Source organism: Pseudonaja textilis, chromosome 3 (assembly GCF_049901715.1).
Source record: "Pseudonaja textilis isolate UNSWEBS1 chromosome 3, rPseTex1.2, whole genome shotgun sequence".
NCBI lineage: Eukaryota > Metazoa > Chordata > Lepidosauria > Squamata > Elapidae > Pseudonaja > Pseudonaja textilis.
Window position 1 is genome coordinate 33,085,455 of NC_141992.1, and position 20,277 is coordinate 33,105,731.

At 37.1% G+C, this 20,277-nt stretch overlaps 1 protein-coding gene across 3 annotated transcripts in view; it reads right to left on the reverse strand.

The window, feature by feature from the left end:
- MYH7B (myosin heavy chain 7B) overlaps nucleotides 1-20,277 on the reverse strand; it is a 49,088-nt gene that overhangs the window by 3,854 nt on the left and 24,957 nt on the right. For all 3 annotated transcript variants that reach the window (XM_026697652.2, XM_087929171.1, XM_087929170.1), the window contains 18 exons: nucleotides 18,936-19,012; nucleotides 16,339-16,426; nucleotides 15,803-15,920; nucleotides 14,053-14,176; nucleotides 13,440-13,576; nucleotides 12,844-13,099; nucleotides 12,062-12,304; nucleotides 11,461-11,637; nucleotides 11,111-11,256; nucleotides 9,718-9,808; nucleotides 7,249-7,638; nucleotides 6,063-6,189; nucleotides 5,065-5,183; nucleotides 3,652-3,848; nucleotides 3,054-3,403; nucleotides 1,759-1,883; nucleotides 724-839; nucleotides 77-269 (listed from right to left, as the gene is read on the reverse strand). In XM_026697652.2, coding sequence (XP_026553437.1) covers nucleotides 77-269; nucleotides 724-839; nucleotides 1,759-1,883; nucleotides 3,054-3,403; nucleotides 3,652-3,848; nucleotides 5,065-5,183; nucleotides 6,063-6,189; nucleotides 7,249-7,638; nucleotides 9,718-9,808; nucleotides 11,111-11,256; nucleotides 11,461-11,637; nucleotides 12,062-12,304; nucleotides 12,844-13,099; nucleotides 13,440-13,576; nucleotides 14,053-14,176; nucleotides 15,803-15,920; nucleotides 16,339-16,426; nucleotides 18,936-19,012 — 3,074 coding nt within the window. The remainder of the gene's footprint in view (nucleotides 1-76; nucleotides 270-723; nucleotides 840-1,758; nucleotides 1,884-3,053; nucleotides 3,404-3,651; nucleotides 3,849-5,064; nucleotides 5,184-6,062; nucleotides 6,190-7,248; nucleotides 7,639-9,717; nucleotides 9,809-11,110; nucleotides 11,257-11,460; nucleotides 11,638-12,061; nucleotides 12,305-12,843; nucleotides 13,100-13,439; nucleotides 13,577-14,052; nucleotides 14,177-15,802; nucleotides 15,921-16,338; nucleotides 16,427-18,935; nucleotides 19,013-20,277) is intronic.

The window sequence follows — 20,277 nt, forward strand, 5'->3', positions numbered from 1 at the left end:
ATCATTGAGAAGATTGGGAAAGAGCGCCCCAGCTGGCTGATAGACTACGTTTACTTGAGAAATGATTAAGACAGACCTTCAATTGGGATTGGAGCTGCCGAACCAGTTTCTGAGACTCAGCAGCCTGGCGATTGGCATGACTCAGCTGGATCTCCATCTCATTGAGATCTCCTTCCATTTTCTTTCGTAACCTGACAGCCTCATTTCTGGCTTTGGCTTCAGCATCCAATGAGGCCTGCATAGAATCCATGGCTCTCTGATGATTACGCCTGGAAGAAAAAAGGAAAGGGTTTTAGTGTGCGGCACTTAATTCATTAGTCCAAGTGGAACGGTGGCCTAGAGTTGGAGCTCTCGCCTCACAATCAGGTGGCTGTGAGTTCGATCCTAGGTAGAGGCAGATATTTCTCTCTCTGGGCACAATGAAAATATATCTGCTGAACAAAACTCCACATTGGTGACAGGAAGGGCATCCGGCCAGTAAACACTCAGCTCCATTCAGTTGCCCAGGCTCCACCTAGCAAGGGATTATGGAGTCGTTAAAAGAAGATGATGACTTAATTCATTAGCCCAGTCACACGGAACCATCAATGTGGCCTTGCTTTTTCAACAGTGCCTCTGAGAGTAGATTTCCTCACTTGTCATGAAAATCTCAGAAGAAGATAATACCACTACAATTCATCCCATAATGTATATAACAGATTCTCCAATGTGTCATATTTCTACCTTAAATTTTCAAACTCTTCATCTTTCTCTGCCAGTTTCCTATCAACATCAGCTTTGATCTGGGACAGCTCCAGCTGGATACGCAGGGTCTTGCTCTCCTCATGTTCCAGGGCTCCCTTAAATCACAGAAATATAAATAGTGATAAAGTTCACTTCCCTTCAATGTGCTAAATCCTGATTGTGGATTACTATCAACATTTCTGATCATTGTCCTCCTTTTTAATTTTTTTCCTATTTTTTAAAGAGATCAATTCTCATAATGGCTTCCATTGACAAAGCTGTGGTTGTGATTGATGAAAATTAAATTAAAATTAAAGTCCAAACAACTGTACACCATATTACTTATTTGTGGATTAGACAAACATCTTTATAATATTCAATAGTTCTTAGGCATTAGGAGATCTTTGTGGAAAATCTGGAAATACATTTTTCGGAGCTCTAGATGCCATGTCAGATCCAGATAAATGGCCTGCTCCTACTGTAATTTTATTTATTGGGTTTTAAATACTGCATCAAAGACACATGGAGCAAGTAGCAAAAGGCAACAGCCAGATTGGGACAAACAGGAAGAGGGTCTGTTACAGGTCTTATTGGATAATTTCTCTACTTAAACCATTATCTTTTTTTCAAATCATGATTTGCTGAACAAACTGGCTCATGTAAAAGCAAGCCACTTATTCTTCATTATGTTTATACCAAGCCAATATTCTCTTTCATAGTTCCGCCAATTCCTACTCCATCTTTACCTCGTGTTACACTATTCCCTTCACATCCAATTCTTTGCCACCTCCATTGTACTTGGGAAGTGATTTGGATACTACTCATATTGCTTGGTATACAGATCACATTTAAATATTTATTGACTATGGCACAACAAGCTGGTTCACATACTGTGTTAAATCATAATCCACAGTTTACAGATAGCTGCACTGAATACATTCAATATGTTAAATCCAAAGCAAGTAAAGCATAATGCCTGCTGATATGTCAAGTTTAAATAATAACAAGGCTTACCACAATAATTCAAGAGCTTACCTCAGCTTCCTCTAAGGCTGCTTGGATGTCATTCTTTTCAGTCTCCAAACCTTTCTTCAGTTTCTCAAGTTCATGGATGGTTTTTCCACTCATACTAATTTGATCAGTTAAGTCCATTATCTCCTCTGAAGAGACCAAGGCAGATATTATACATTTATTTTTAGACTGGAAACCTGGATAACTCCCACCTATTGTTTGCATTCTCTACTATATTCAAAATCAAATTTAACTTCTAGCCTATAAGGTTAAACTCAGTTATGCGATCAGAGTGATCTCATGTCATTAGGGGTAATAGAAGGTTTTGATCACATTATACTCTATTCACTGGTTTATAGAATGTTACCATTCATTCCTACCTGTATTTGTACATTTTGTATTAATAGAGTCACTTAAACAATCACCAAACTAGTATATCTAAGTGTTTTTTCTTTCCTTAATAATTATTAATGTCTAGGAAAAGGCAGTCAAAAGTCACATCAAAGAATAAGCAAAATACTTATTCTAAAACTCTGAATATTAGGTTTATCTGCTGGATTGGTCTTATATAGTTGGTTGAATGTAAGATTTTCATGCACACACAACTTGCTCAAAGGGCTGCAAAGCATTTCTCCTTTTATTTAAAGTCCTATGAATTATACCCATCTAGAGATGGCAACTGTTCCAAGGTAACATGGTTATCTGGGAACAGAACATCAGTCTCACATTATCCAATGTGTTATGGAGCTACAATATTGATCTCAGACTTACAAATTTTTAAAAATACTGGCCAATCAATTTTCTACTCATTTTCTGATTAACTGGTTGGGATAGATTTTTTATCTATGTATTTATTTAATGGGCCACCCACCTGCAACCTCTCCCAATCCCATCTTTGCAGCCTTCCCTATGAAATTGTACCACAGAAATATGACTAGAACCTTTCGAATTGCAAAAGGACAATTTCCCACTATTTTTCAGAAAACAAATATCCTCAAAATCACCTCAAAAAGAGCTATCTTTGTTTTAAACCTTTTTCTGCCTGCTTGTATAAAAGCCAATTCATACAGTCAAGCAATAAACAACTTCGAACTGAATGTATAACAATCAACAATCTGAGCCACCCTGAATTAGGTATGGATAAGCACATTGTCTTATTTTACAAAAAGGCACAGAAGAAGCATATTAGAAAACTGATTTATTTCTTTAACTGTTTCCATTTTCTGGCCTTGTCCTATATTTCTGCTTCTGCCTTAAGGATAATTTTTAAAAAGTTTTACTGTGCCATTTAAAAGTGATACAGCCTTGTTGATTGATACCTTGCAGATTCTTGTTCTCACGCTTGAGCGTCTCCAGATTCTCCAGGGACTCTTCGTAGGCATTCTTGAGCTTGAAAAGTTCTGTGCTCAGGCTACGGGACTCTTTCTGAGAAGATTCCAGCTCTGCCTGCGTTTCCTCATATTTCTGTTTCCACTCAGCAATGATCCTGTCAAAACCACGTTGTTTCTTGTCCAAAGCAGCAGCAGCTGAGTTAGCTCTCTCCAGGTCAATGGACAGATCCTCTATTTCAGTCTGAAGACGATGCTTGGTTTTCTCCAGAGAGGAACACTTGGCATGGGCTGCTTCCACAGCCTCCTCTGCCTCTTGTAGACGGATGGCCAGCTTCTTCCTGAAATTTGCCAATCATTCTGATTAGACAGGGAAGGTATTGGTCCATGCACTGAAGGCAAAGCTTCAGAAGCCCTACTGCTTCCATTGCATGGTGTCCTGGAACAACAAGTCCTAATATGGGATTTTCCCCTGCTTTCACTGCAAAAATGTTAATGGGCATCGCTGTGGTAACAAAATACTTCCCTCCATCATAGAATTTTGAGTCTGAGAATATATTTAGTGTGAATGACTGTTACAGGAACTCACTTGGCTTCCTCTAATTCCTCTGTCCTCTGGATGGCATCTGTTTCGTATTTGGTCCTCCACTGGGCCACTTCAGCATTGGCCTTGGACAAAGAGCGTTGGAGCTCCCCTTTGGCTTCCACCTCCTCTTCATACTGCTCCCTCAGAAGGTCACAGTCATGGCGGGATGCTTGCAAAGCATGAGCCAAAGCATTCTTGGACTGAAAAGTTGGAAATTGTTGGGATCAAAATAAATTCAATCCTTTATCAAGCAGTTAATACTTCCAACTCTCTCCATGCTAAATAAAATGGGATTTGATATGTTCCCATAGATGCATTTTGACAAGTATTGTGGCCTGGCTTGCTGCTGCCTATTTATTGGATATATATGCTGCCCGTATATATATATATATGCTGACAAGGTGACTGTATATATATAATGTATATATGTTTTCTGAGGTTCTCGCGGGTATTTGTATGTGGATCTTTGGTTATTCGGGATTTCTCCCGTGTAAGATTGGAAGTATCTAGGCAACGTTTCCCACCTGAACAGAACACACCTCCAGCCAATCAGGACATGGCCAACCCCCCAACCAATCAGAACACAGCCAACCCCCCAACCAAGGAGAACACACCCCCACCCAATCAGAACACAGCCAAGCCCCCACCCAATCAAGTCACACCCCCACTAGCAGTTAAAAGGAAGAAGCAGCTGCAAGCTCACATCACCCTGAGAAGCACAGAGCTGAGGACACAAGCCTGAAGATGATGAATGAGACTTCATCAAAACGTTGCCTAGATACTTCCAATCTTACGCAGGAGAAAACCCGAATAACCAAAGATCCATAATGTATGTATGTATGTATGTATGTATGTGTGTATGTATATTCCAGAAAATCTCCACTCCACACCCATCTCCCAAAACATGACTCTGGGAAGCATACAATTTAAAAAACACTATAATTTTTAAACTCTTGAGTTTTTTTCCTTCCACATTTTCAGATCAATGAAAATTTGACTATTCTTATCTTGGCTTTGAGATGAGAAGGCATTTGTCCAATGTTTATAGAGTCATTTTGTCTCATCAAGAATTGCTTATTCATGCTTACTCACTAACATCATTTGAATGATATCAGCAAAGGAGAAAAATAAGGGCATGTGTGGTAAGCAATCGGAACCTATAGTGTCTTAATTTTGGCTATGCAAAACAATTTTTAAAATGACAAGGCAAGATTGCAAATCTTCCTAAAATTGTGCAATAGAATAGAATAGAATAACAGAGTTGGAAGGGACCATGGAGGTCTTCTAGTCCAACCCCCTGCTTAGGCAGGAAACCCTACACCACTTCAGACAAATGGTTATCCAACATCAGTCTGAATCCAGGAAAATCAGCTGCTCATTACCACAGACCTAACCTTTATATCTTTAAATAATCACCTTGGTCTCTTCTTCTAGCTGCCTTTTGATTTCCTCAATGGTTTGGGTAAAGGAAGTTTTGCCCCGACTCAGCTGGTTTATAAGAGATTCTTTCTCTTCAAGGAGCCGACTAAGTTCACCTGATTTTGTAAAAAAGAATATATCACGGTCAAATTTGTTCATTATCAGATCATAACGCATAGTTTTCAATTTGCTTTGGTATCAAAAATAGACACAGTAAATTTCAGGACTGGTCCTGACTTCCAATAGATATTCTGTGAGTTCAATAGAAAAACTTAAAGTTGTATCATTTCAAGAAAGTGAAACTAGTTAATATGGAAACAAAGCTATTCTTAGATTGTACATGGTTCTTGGTTACTCTGCCGTGTTTGCTGTTATCATCCTGGCCTTTATGAGTATGCCATCAGATCAGTTAATAACTCATCTTTTCTTAGCTAATCATTAAGAAATGTTAATAAAACAATTACAGCAAATGTGGATAATTTATATGCCCTCCCAGAGGTTAAATGAAATACAGTAGTTTTCATATTAACCATGCTGGCTAAGATGGCCGTCTTATTTTATACAACTTTCTCCCCTAAGCACCTCCACCATACACCCTGTTCAAATTCAATACACAGAAATTTCTCTGCAACGACTGCTAATCATAGATTCACGAAACATCAACATTCCTATATCTTTGATAATTTCAAAAGGTAGCAGGTAGGTTTGATCATTTCAAAGGTTGAAATTTCCTCTTCTACCCATTTCTAGAATTGCACAAATCCCCTGTTTTGTTTGTCTGTTTGTTTTTTGTACCAAATCACATTTCCTCGATGTTCTGCAGCAGCTTTCGTTCTTCATATGTCATAATACTGTATATCAATGATCAATGCTATGTTTCTAGATTGATTTCACCTTGGGGAAACCCATTACAGGAGCTATTCAAAGGTAAAAACTACTCTGATAGATTTGACAGCTTAGCCTTTTCTCAGGATCTTGTTTGTGTAACAACATACCACTTTCAGTCTGCAGTCTCCCACGCTGGGTGCTCACTTCAGCCAGCTGACGCTGGAGCTCATCCACTTTTGATTTGGCTTCACTTAGCTGATCTTCATATGTCCGGCAGAGTTTCTCAGCATTTGCCTGTAACAGAAAGAAAAGATTTGGATACATCCTGGAATTCTCTAAGAATTAAATAATCAAGGTCTGCTGTGGTTTTATTTTTTATATCCATTAAGTCTAGATTAAGAATTCTACTCCATGGTTCAGACTTTAGTGTTATATTCATATGGCAAGTTTGTTAGCTTCCTGACTGAATGCACAACTGGAATACATGAGGCATCCTAAGAAGAGTTAGCTACTGCTTTTTTTCTATCAGTCATTCAGAGTCCTGATCAGTGAAGAAACTACTGGAATGAAGTGAAGATAAGTCATTCAGAAAGTGGGAAGAACAGTTATTGAAATATAATATCTGATTTCTGCATTAGATAAATCTGATCTCTATTTCCAAACTGAGGGAAGACTGTCATCTTTTTTATAATAACAATTCTTTATTAGGAAAAAATAAGTTTTGTTATTTGTATAATTAATAACAATTGGTGTTTTTAAAAAACAAAAAGGTTTATTTCTAGTTTTGTAACATTTACTCTGCTTATGTTAGCCCTAAAATTGGCTAAAAATACCTTGAGCCAAAATCTGTTTTCAGTCTGTATTCTGAGATTTTTTAACTATTATGACACTTTTTTACCAGGTCTACTGGGTTTTTTTATAGCTTTTAAGTCTAGAAACTTGATAAGATGTCAAGACATATTTTCTCAATACTTTGTCTTTTGCATCAAATATATGCTTTTTAACATTTCAAAAGTACCTATACAGTATATTAGAATTATATATGTCTTCAGTTCCAAAGAGATTGTGTCAACTGTCATGGTTGGCTGGGGAATTTGGAGTGTTGAAATCCACATAGGTTTGTTTGAAAAAGTTTGCCAACTTTGAAAATGACTGGTCTAAGCAGAAAAGCTAGATCTAGCATAATGCAAAGGGTTGACACGAAGGCCAAAATAGCAACTGTGGGAGGAATAAACCCTTCATCATACTGATAATTCTAATATGAGACACTTGCCACACAATAACTCTCCCCTGCTCCCCATTAATACACAGACAATAAGTTTTAATAGAATTCCACATGATTCAACCATTCACCTTGTTCCTTGTGAGGTATTCGAGGTTGGAAGCTAGATCATCCACTTCCATCTTTAATTCACTTTTCTCCTTTTCTAGCTTTTGCTTGACACGCTGCAAGTTGTCAATCTGCTCCCCCAGTTCAGCCACTGAGTCTGCATGCTTCTTGCGCAGGGTGGCAGCAGTTGACTCATGCTGCAAGGTGGCTTCTTCCAGGTCCCTGCGTAACTTCAAGAACTCTGCTTCACGCTTCTTGTTCAGCTCTATTTGGCAGGCTGTGGCACCACCTGCCTCTTCAAGCCGCTCACTCAGCTCTTCCAGCTCATGAGCTACTTCAGCTCTTTGCTTCTCCACTTTGGCTCTGGCAGCTCGTTCTGCCTCAAGTTCCTCTTCCAGCTCCTCAATTCGAGCCTGTAAGGAGATAACAAAGTTATTTACTTATTTATTTATTGAATTTATATTGCCGCCTATTCGCCCATGGCGACTCGAGGCAACTTACAGAATGTAAAGCCATATTTAAAATAAAAAACAATAAAAACTAACAAAAAGGATCAAATAAATTAATAAAATACAATGGAACAAAATCTGGAGAAAAAATAAATAAAAAATCATCAATTCCCATCCCCTGCCCCGACAAACAGCAGATCACACAAGCCATTTGATGGGCTCCATCCTGCTCTGGGATCCCTAGGCCCACTGGAAGAACCAAGTCTTCAGTGCTTTCCAGAAGAGTATTAGAGAAGGGGTCATTCTAACCTCTGGGGGAATGATGTTCCTGAGAGAGGGAGCCACCACGGAGAAGGCCCTTCTTCTGGGTCCCACCAGGTATATCTCTTTCAGGGATGGGACCCGCAGCATTCCCTGCCTCCTCACTCTAATGGGTCAGGAAGATGTGAGGCAAGAGACATTCCCTCAGATAACCTGGTCCCAAGCCATGAAGGGTTTTAAAGGTGACAACCAGCACCTTGAATTGCACCTGGAAGTGAATTGCCAACCAATGCAAGCTCCCGCAGAAGAGGTGAAATATGTGCACACCGGGGTCTGCACAAAACCATGTGGGCCGCTGCATTTTGCACCAACTGAAGCTTCTGGACATTCTTAAAGGACAGCCCCATATGTAAAACATGTTGCAATAATGAAGACGGGAAGTGACAGGAACTACCAGAAAAATCTGTCCTGTTTCTGCCAGCATTGCTTATGCCTTTCCTACCTGGACTTTCACCAACAATATTTAGACTATACTGCAGCAGGCTACTTAAAAATCCTCCTTATCTAGATGGAATGTTTACCCATTTTAACTTTTGCCATAAATAATACGCTGGACAAGGGGGATTACTTCAACTTTTCTTTCAACTGTATTATTTTGTTCCAATGAAAGCCATGTTACCCTGTTACTATTGCTACTGTAATCCCATTTTCATTGCTCTCTTAATGTCTCTTTTTATTCATGACAATATTACAAAGGAAGGGAATCCTCCAGGTGTTGCTGAACTGCAACTTTCTGAACCTCTCATCATTTGCTATAATGGCTGTGGCTCTTGCAAACTAAAACTAAACCAGATAGGAAGAGTCATTTGTTCAATTAATTTTTGATGTCATTCGTACAATGAAGGATTGCTGAAGGTAACTAAGATATAGAGTCTGAATACGATCTGTATGTCCCAAATCTAGAGGAAAATTATATTTTGTTTCCCTTCTTCATGATCCCAGATTCTGAAGTTAATTGGTGCTAATAGGTACTGATAGAAAAGAATACAGTAGAATCTCTGGTCACGACCAAATTCATTCCATAACTTTAGTGGCAATCCGATTTGGTTGTGACCCAAACCTAATTTTGGAAATTTGGGCTTACAAAAAAACTGGTGCAGAAGAGGAAATCGGCTGTGAAAAAAAAAAGTGAATTTTTTTGATCGGAACCCAATTTGGTCATGGTCAGAAGCATTCGTGGCCAGAGGTTCTACTGTATTTGTAGTTCAAGGTTGAAAGAGAGTCAGAGAGTCCTGGCTGCTCTCTGAGCTTGTTGTTTTCTTGCAGATATTTATTACCAAATAGGTAAAATCATCAGTGCACAAGCACCAAGGATTCTTCTGCCCTAGGAAGTCTTTCACAGGGAAAAGTGGCTTCAGGATTTTGCAGCTCCTCTTATAACAATTGATCAGATTATTGGTATATAATCAGACAAATGGATTTAACATAAAAGTATTAAATTAGGAACAGAGGAAGGTTCTCATAATTTATTTTATTTCTCTTTTGTATGGAGTAAAGTTGAGGGATTGTTTCCCTCTTTAGGGCCAACAGCTGACTGAGGAAGATAAGCAGTCCTTTTCTCATTGTTTTCAGTGTTGCAAGATCAGCAAAAGAAAAAAAAAACTATCTTCAGACTGCGTTTGAGGGACTGGGAATAGAAATTATGGTACTATGGACAACCCTAGAAGTAGCCCAACTATGATGGTCTGTCTGCAGCCTCCATTTAAACCTATATACATTTACCTGGAGTTCTTTAATTTTTTTCTGCAACTGAATTCCAAGAAGCTGTTCATCTTCAATTCGTGAATTTAACTGGTTCATTTCAAAGTCTTTTCTATGGAAAAATAAATAAATGTAACTCGTGCATCTTATATTCATGATGTTTGATTCTTTAACTAATTGGATTATCTGTGAAGTTCTTATTGCTCTTTTGCAAACAACCACGCTCAGAGAGCAACAAGGGTTGGGTTAGGGTTTATTTACTCACTCCACAGTTTAACCCTGAGTTACACGTAGCCTCAAATAAATAAATAAATAAATAAATAATAAATAAATAAATAAATAAAGTAATCATTCACTTTAAGATCTGGGGCAAAGAGGAAGATTGTTTGCCTCTTGCTTCTGTTTTTCTTGAAGGCAAAATTAGCATGCTAAATAGCCGCACTACAAAACCTTTCAGCTTATATTTTCTCTATTCTTCTAACCTGTCTGAATGAAACTTTTAATTGAAAATGGGAAAATCACTACAAGCAAGAGAGGTAAGTCTTAATTAACGATAAGTATTTAAGTTTCTCTGAAATCAGTAGTGCATATAACATTATCTTTTGGCTATTTTCCCAAACTGAATATTTCTCATGCAAGCAACATTTTCACAGTTTCTTTTGTTAACAACTGAATTATTACTTATACCAAACTGAACGCATTTCCTGAAATATCTTAGGGTGGAGATGTATTCCAGTTCTTGTTAATGTTCTTCCTAAGAAGTAGTGATGAAACAGACATCTTTGTAGCTGTTTGTTTTCTAAATCATATGAATCTTTATGAGCTTGTCAATCAATTTAAAATATACACTCTGTTACATCTCTCTTTTTCTTTTCATGAGCATTTGAACAATGCCTCATATACAAGAGCTATCTTCTCAAGATGGCTTTAGGCAATGCAGTAGAAGAATAATTCTTTCTACTATGTTAGTATTGCTCCAAAGTTCTAAGATGGAATAAGAGTGTTTAAAATATTAACAATAGATAGCAGTACTTGATTCATAATATCTTTTGCCATTAGATTAATGTAAAGAAAGCATTAAAGTAAATGGTAAAGTTAAAGTAAAGCGAATATTATATAGAGAACATTATTTATAGAGCCAGTTTGGTCCAGTGACTAGGCTAGAAAGCAGGAGGCTGTCAGCTCAAGTCTTAGCTTAGCCATGAAACCCAGCTGTTGATTTGAGCCAGTCAGTCTCTTTTAATCAAACCCCTCTCACAGGATTGTTGTGGGGAAAATAGAAAGAGGAAGTTGTGTTGTATATATTTGTCGCTATGAGATATAAATAAATAAATCAAAATAAAACAGCACAGTACGCATAATGTATTTGGTTGTCTAAATATCTATTTAGCATTCTGAGAAACTGCATGCTTACTTTTTGAGTTTCTCCTCAAGTTGCTGTTTATCATTCTCCAGATCCATCACAGATTCTTGTGTTAGTTTTAAATCACCTTCTAGCTTACGCTTTGCTCTTTCCAGGTCCATCCGTATCTTCTTTTCTTGCTCTAAAGCACTCTCCAGCTAGAAAGCACAAAAACCATAAAATAGTAGGAAAAATTGACACACTATTGAAAAGTTGACATAGGTATCAAAAATGCTCCTAAAAAAGGACATGGGGTTGAGTCTAGTTATAATACTACAGGTTGTCCACCCATGATATATTACATAATAAGATTAGACATGAGTTCTTCCATTATGATGGTCCATTGTCATGTGTTAACTCACATCATCCACTTGCTGTTCTAGCTTGACTTTAGCCTTAGTTAGAGTGTTGACTTTGTCCTCCTCAGCTTGAAGGTCATCCAAAGCTTGTTGGTGGGCCTCCTGTAGTGCCTTTTTCTCCTTGGTTAACTTAGCAATGACCTCATCCAAAGCAGCCATTTCTTCAATCAGGTTTTTCACCTAGGATATGATTGGATAGCTTAGAGGGATATATTCATAACATGGCAGAATGAAAATCTAAACGAAAGTGTAAAGCTAACCATATTAGTTCCAGATTTCGTTCAGTGGCGGGTTTTATAATCAATGGAGAATGTGTGTAATTATGTCTCAACCTTCCCCATAATCTACACCAAAAATGCATTATTTCTGCTATTTGAGATTAAAGAAAAATGTACTTTCTCTTGCTGGTTATATGCTTCTGAATCCTATGAAGAACTGAAATAGCTTGGTGCTCGTCAGAGATTTATCTGAGCTGTAAATCAATCTCTATAGTTAGATGCAGTAAAGAGTTTCAACTGCTACAGCTAAATATACATTTCTTTGCAGTATGTAAGCAATCAAGACTGTGTATGCCTTTATTGTTATTTTTTCCTGTTTTGCTCACCTTGTTTTCTGTGGCATGCTTCTCCTTCTCCACTTTGGCCAGGGTGATCTCCAGGTCATCAATGTCTTTCTTCAGTTCAGCACACTCATCCTCCAGTTTTCGTTTTTTAGCAGTCAGCTCAGCATTCATTTCCTCTTCATCCTCCAGACGCTCCACCAGTTCTTTCACTTTGGCTTCTAGCTGAATTTTGGTCTTAATCAAGAGATCACACCTGTCCTCTGCATCAGCCAAATTATCTTGCTCCTATGAAGAACAGCCAGAGCAGCACTTTACCATTCTAATAGTTGTCCATAAAACCTCAAAACTGTACATAGATGTATGAAAATGAATGTTAAAACTACAAGTAAAAGTGACTCTCATTTCATTTGAGTGTCTTCATTTTTCCCTCCGGAAAAAAACTCTGGCCCATTCATTTGTGAAAGTTTAAACTTAGGTACAGAGTTAGAAATGTTTGTAGACATATATTCTTAGTTCTACCACTGAATATGAAGTGATCTTATAGCTTTAGAACAGGGGTGTCATATTGGTGGCCTGCAGGCCAGATGCATCACATGAAGGCCACGCCCACCCCAGCTCCGCAAAGGGAAAAAACATCACGATATGTTTACGTGACAGCAACGTGACAACATGAGTTTGACACCTGTGCTTTAGAACATCTATTAAGTATGTAAAGGAATATCTGTCTATAAATGTTCACAGTCATATTCAATCTGAGCTTCCACATAGAACATGCATTCAATGCCTAAGCTCATCTGGAATGCTTAACTACATAAGTTACTCACTGCTTGGAGCTGTAGAGACAAATCATTCTTTTCCTGGATTATGCCGACTTGTTTCTCTTCCAGTTCCTTCCGTTTAGCTTCTGACTTTTCTAAAGCGTCCTTCAGTTTCTGAAGTTCCTCTTTGAGGTTAGCTAAGTCCTTCTCAGTCTGAGCTGACTTGAGAAGAGGTTTGATCTTAAAGAAGAGTTTCATCCAAGACCAGTTTTTCACAGCATTAAAAGCACGGATGTTCCACTGGATGGTGTAGAGTGCCTCTCTGTGAGGAATTAGCAAAACATATTGAAAATGGAAAGCTATAGGATCAGATGAAGTTCATCTATGCCTCTGTCTAAACTTATGAAGAAACTGAAGATTCTCAGAGGAAAATAGAGAGAGAGAGAAATTGAAAATTCTGGGCTGTAACTTATAAGTTGATTTTTAAAAGATTTTTAAAGTTTCTTCTTCTTAAAAGCAAAATATTGAAAGGAGTGTTTTTGAAATTAACAAGTACAGTAAAGAGAAAAGTACCTCCTTCAAAAAGATGTCTCACGAATCAATAAAATGTATAATATACCAATGAAGCAAAAGTGTCTGCAGAGGTAATTTTGTTGTTATACCTTCTGGTGATGATTAACTTGTATTCCATTCGCATGAGGCGCCCACGCATCCATGCCTGCAGGAGGGTGATAATCTTAGCCAGCCGTTCATCTCTCATCTCTTCCAGTAGACCCAGCAAACCAGCTTTGAAAAATACCTGAAATTAAGGAAGATTTCTAATATATTAAAGATGTTGATTTTGAATAATATATTTCAACAATTCTGAAGAATAATTCTCTTGTGCTAATTGTTTGCATTTAATTTCTGAGTAATTAATGAATCATAGTTAGAAGATATACTAGGCTTAATTCTCCATAAGCTACTTTGAGATTCTAAAATAATCCTATTCAGAAACAAAATAGTTTTGTCTAATGTTTATATTATTATATTATATTTTCTTATAAAGTGCTCTAATTTATTTTTTGCTTATATATTTGCAGTTCAGCTTTCTTCTTTACAGTAGATACTGAATACAAGGTGTAAGAAGCTAACACTCAAGAAAGAAAACTGTATTATATACAAGGAAGAATATGAATCTTAGCTTAGGCATAGATATTGTGTTCATCCTTAGCATTTTTCTCTCATGGTCAAATCAAGTCATTCATTCATAAATGTTACTTGCACAGCAAATACCTTGGTATGTCCAAACTTATACTGGGTGTGGTCAATGTCCAAGGAAAGCAGCAGTTTTTCTGTGGCCTTCCTGCTATCTACAAATTTATCATCAGGTATTGCAGCTGGGTTCAAGATACGATAACTAGAAGGAGGTAAGATTAACAGTTGAAGGAATAGATGTTTAGAATCATTAGTACTTCTTCATGCAAGCTGCTTAGATTCTAAAACAATTTACTTGGTAAAGAAAGATCTGGGAAACCATGATTTTATTGGAGTGAAGAATTAAATAATGCATTAAATAATGGGGATTATTATACCTTATACGTAGTTGATAGCTCACTATGATTTTTAAAGATTACTTATCTTAAAAATTTGTTTAGGTTGTTGTTCATGAACCTGAATTTGCTTGTTTAATACAATATAAACTTCTCCACATTTTTAAAAAGTACTAAGGGATGTCTGTATGACTGTCATGAAAAAAGTTAAGATGGCAGTAAAGATGGTACAATCAAAGCTCCACATATTTTTTTTATACTTTGCACATGAAATACATTTAAAAAGAGGCAGAGTTTCATTTGTACCATACCAGTTGCCATTTTGATGTTTGTTAACATTCCTCATGGACATCTCTGAAAATATACTACTCTCTGTACAATTATTGTATAGAGTATATGACTCCATATGAAGGCTGCAGGTTGTCCACAAGTAACACAATGGGCTAAATAAGCTGCCATTCACTGGACACCTTCCAGAAATGGCTAGAAATCATCTATATGGAATGTTGTAATCCAGGAAGTTGAACTGGATAGGCTCCAATGACTCTACTGCTTCTATTAAATCAGAGTGCCCCAAACTTTCTGGCTTTGCAGACCAGCAAGTGAGGGGGGGAGAGAGGATGGTTTTGTGTGAGTGGCTGGCAAGCGTGTGCATGCACAGTTCCATTAGCACAAGTGTTGTGCAGGTGCACCCACCACTCATGCAAATCGCACTTGTGTACACGTGCTCGTCCACAGCTCACACAAGTGGCGATGCACATGCACGAGCGTGCTTGTCTGACATTTCCGTAGGCTGGTTGCAAACATCTCATGGTCTACAAAATAAAATTCTTAATCTGAATATATATGAGTACATGTGTGCGTATATATAATTATAGTCTTAATGATATGAAATTTTAAATGTCCATATTCAGTATTTCCTTCATAAAAATATTTGTATACAAAGGAAAAATATCTAAGAATTTACTTTGATCTTATATTTACAATGGAGATCCTACATTAAGTAAAACTCCTTAACTATATCAAAAACCAAAACTCATGAATTTCAAGCATTAATTTCTCAGCCAGTGCTATTTTTGATACATGAGATTGTTCGGTTTCATCACTAGCAATTTTTAGGCTAACAATAAACAATACATGAATTGTTAATTTACATCATTATACGTACCTTCAGAAAATGAATAAAGTTGCACCAGAAATAAACACCAAATTATTATCCCCTCCTTCCCCTTGGTTTTAATGTTTGATTTTAACTTTTTATGTTTTAACTATATCTAATTGCAAACCACCCAGAGTTATCCTATGGCAAGATGGGCAGCCAATAACTTTTATAAATAAGTAAATAAATAAATAAATAAATAAATAGTATGATACTTTCAGAAATTCCGGCTTTCTTCCAATGGCTAGTTTCCACAACTTTACTACCTACTTAATGTTCCTAGCAGGAGAGAAATGCTAGTATCTTTACATAAGAAAGAAGAGGGACTGCTTACCGCTGCTTGAAGTCAGCATAGAGGATCCTATTTGGAAACCCTTTCCTACAGATGCGAATGCCCTCAAGGACACCATTACACCGCAGCTGATGCATCACCAGGAAAGGATCCATGGCTCCTGCACAGTTTAAAAAGAAAAGGTATCTTCAGCAATAGCAATTTTTCCCCCAAACAAAAGAACTTAAACCTAAATAAAATGGAGGGGAAATACATGAAATACTGTCCAATTAAACAGTCATGGTTACCAAAAACAAGGAAATGGAAGAATGAAAAGGTGAGAAAAGAAATTAATACCTTATTAATTTTACCTTAATATTAATAATTTCACTCTGACTGAAAGTACAGTTATCTAGATATAAGTTTCAAAATGGTTAAGATGCCAGCCTCACTCAATATTTTTAAACAACTTAATGTCATTTTTTGTGTTGTGTATAACAAAGAAGGCAGTGCTAGAAAAATTACAGGGTCTTATACATGGACCTTCCCCCAGGCATTTCATCACATCTGTTTTATGTAATCTTTTTGTCATTCTGTACCTGGAGTCTTTGTTTCATTAGGGATAATGCAACGGACAAAATGAGGCTGGGTGGCACGCAAATTGGTCATCAGTTTGTTCAGGTTTTCCTGCAAGGCAGACATATAAAGTTAAATAGCTTCATTTGCTCTCATTCCATTTCTAAGTCAAATTTGAACATGTATTACTCCTGCCATGAATCTGCCATGAACCAACTATCTTTTAGCACTTAGAAGGTACAAGTAAAGTCAGCATTTGCATGATGACATCATCCTGCCTATATTGTCATTTTGGCTTCATAGCAGTTTTCTGTGGACATTGATGGACAAAAACATAATTGGTAATTATGGGAAGAATCTGGCTTCTTTTTTGTTTGTATTGTCCCTAAAATGGACATATGCACAAAAAGGCACATAGATATAGCATGATTATTATGATCATGTCTGGATTATTACTGACACTATCTACAGATGTCTTGGAAAATAACTTACTTATCCCACTCACTTTATATGTGACAAAGGTGCCACTGCAGATTCAATCAGATGAAAATTTTATTATGCATTGCTCTTGCCAAGTTGACAGAGCTACATAAATGTTCAGATAATTATGCCTCTCACAGCAAACTTATTCATATTTGGCTACCTAAAGTAGAAACTTTTACTTTCCTATAATTTGTTCAAGATAACATATGCAGCTGTACTTTCTAAATATCTCTCTTTTACAGGATGAGTAACAAGACATATACATATAGACATATATCATGCTACTCATTTTGTAAAAGAGAAAGTACACACACGTACACATATGCATACCCATATACATACATATATACATCTGTGTGTGTATATAGTACATATACATACATACATGCTACTATTCAGTTCAAACAAGATAGCTAATAATGATTAAAATAGAAACAAAATTTATTCAGAAAATGTAACATAAACTTAAAATCAATCATCTGGAGGATAACTGATTAAAAAACTAGAGAAAGAAATATATCTTTATAACTTGTCTACATAAAAAATGAGGGGCCAAATACAGATTCCAAGAATGAGCACCCAATAGCTGGAAGCAATGCAGGAAAAAGTCCTTTTCCATATCATAAATTTGTGAGCTTTTGACAGTGGGGGCATCTGTGCAGGCTCAAAATGGAATATGAGGTCTTTCAGATAGTTAGGTCTTCAGGTGTTTGAGATCTTAAAATTAAAATTAATTTCTTAAAGTAATAAAGAACTTCTACAGATTTTTCAGTATAGTACAAGGCATCGTGTGATCCGTGTACTTTGCACAGTGTTATATTCTGCACCAACTGGTGTTTCCAGATACTTAGTTGCATATAGATCATATTGGATTAGTTAACATAATAGGTACAAAAAATATGGGTAACTATTACCAAATCTTAGTGCTCAGAAAAAGTTGCTGTTCATGCATTAAATGTAATTGTGTCAACTTTTTTTAATTTCGATACCACCTACAAATCCAGAGACAGTTGAAGATGACAAAGCCATCTCTTTAATGTGGAGCTGAGAGTCAGGTTTGCTGTAGGCACAAGGCTAGAAACGAGGAGAGTGTGAGTTCTACTCCTGCCTTAGGCACAAAGCAAGCTGGGTGACCTTAGCTTAGTTACTTTCTATCAGTCCCAGGAAAGAGGCAAGCTACTTTTGTAAAACCTTGTTTTAAAAAAAAACCTGCAAAGACTTGTCCAGGCAGTTTCTGAGAATTGGACATGATTGATTGGAAGAAAAATGTGGACCTGCTCATTTCACCCCAAACCAAACCAGCTGAATCTCAATCTCTGAGTCCAGTTTCCCACTTAAATTTATCTCATTCTTTCTTATCCAGCTCTTTACTGAATATAGACAACATTCAAGAATATCGATTGTTTCCTTGGAGTGGAATAGTAAAGAACAGTAATGTGTTATCGGCATGATTTTATTGTTTTAGTATTTATGCTTTAAACCCTATGACCTCAATAACTTTCTCTTCTAAGTTCTGAAACCTTGGCTCTCAGTCAAATGGACTTCACAGAGATGAATGCAATTCATTGGTTCAATTAGAATTAGATCTAGCTAATTCTCTCCCAAGGCAGAAAAGTCAGGGGAGGGGGTGCAGTTGCTCCAAGCACTGAAAAATCCACATTTGTTTCCTTCTTCCCAAAAGTTTTCCTTCCTGCGGTCAATAGTGAGGAGAGAAATAGCACAGACTTAAAGTGATGTTTATGCAATAAATTATCTAAACATCACTGCAAGTCTTAACTGCCTCTCCCTCAGCAACGGAGAAGCAGCCAGGAACCATGTAGAACAAAGACACCACTGGAGCAGAAATAAGCATTTGCCTATCATAGAGGGAATTAGTTTTCTTTCAAGCATTCTTCCAATTCAATTTGAATGTGAAATGAAGATGTTCACCAAGAATTAATAACACGGGGACAATCACTGATGTGAATTCCCTCGTATCCTTTTTGCCAAGAAAGGGGAATACTGGACCATTTGGGGAGAAGAACCAAGCTTTAAGGTGTCTGCCTGGGGTGACTCTCCAACATGCACATTAACTGAATCAAGTACAATTCTGTAGAGTTTAACCAGTGATTTTTGTTCCAAAGTATCAAGTGCTTACCTTGTGCAGTGAAGACACAGTTTGGAACGAAGCTGCCTTCTTACGCTTTTCTTTGACACCTGCCTTGTGGGGCTCATCTATCAAATAAAATTTCAGTATATTACTTTAGTGGAATCAATTTACTTTGGATACTCATTTAGTTTTTAACATCTAACTCTAGTGCCTGAGTTTCTAAACAATTAATATTTTAAGTCTACTTATTAATTCAGCCTAGCTGGTTTCTTTATGAGAGACTGCCAAGAATAAATACTGTTTTCAAATCTGCTAGGTACATTAGAATGCAAATAAAAATGAAGACCTAAAGGAATGAATCAATTTACATAATTATATAATGAAATATTTAAAATGATCTATTAGAATAGTCTATAGCTTTAGCGTGAGCACCCTTAAATATACCCTCATGCCTATATGCTTCTTGGCAATTATGTTGAGTAAAGGAACAGCTTTCCTCAAATCTTTGCTTCTACAACTTACTCTCAAACTCTTCATTTACTTGAACCCAAAATACAATATCCATTAATGATATTTTCTTAGAACATACTTAAGATGTACATTGACTAAAATGAGATATGAAATGCTTATTCCTCTTACGATAATAAGGCAGATGGACTACATGTTTTAGGACTAGACAAAAATTCAGCAGGCTTGATTGAACCCATATGTCTGAACAGGGGTGGGATTCCAAACTTTTAACAACCGGTTTTGTGGGCATGGCTTATGTGGTGGGCGTGGCTGGGTGGTCATGTGACTGGCTGGGTGTGGCCAACTCAACATCACTCACATGGAGGCACGCATCTCTTCGCCTGGCCTCTCATGTCTGTGGGGATGCTGCAACAGTCGTAAGTGTGAAAAATGGTCATAAGTCACTTTTTTCAGTGCCATTGTAACTTTGAATGGTTCCTCCATACAAGCAAAGTACCAGCAAAGGAGGAAAAAAAAAACTCCAGAGAAGTTCCTGAGACATGAAGTCTAGTCCTGCTAAGAATGTAATAAGGGTTAAAGGAGAGGAAGTTTCTGTAAGCAACTCCAGTATGTTTCCTTCCTGCCTTCCTTACAGGATTAGGCCAGTAATTTCTTCTAACAATGGGTTCTCCAAACTGCTTAGAATGTTAACAACCAGTTCTAGCAAATAGGTGCAAACTGGTAGAATCCTACACCTGTGTCTGAACCATTTAAGTTGTGCACAATTATCTTTCTGCTTACATTATCAGTGTAGTTACATTCTATTCAAGAGAGAGTACCAACTATATCTTATTGGTTTAAATTATTTATGTTATTGCCTTTGAAATATTTGAAGATAAAAGTTATTTCATCATGTCTTTTCCACCCTAGTTTGAGCAAT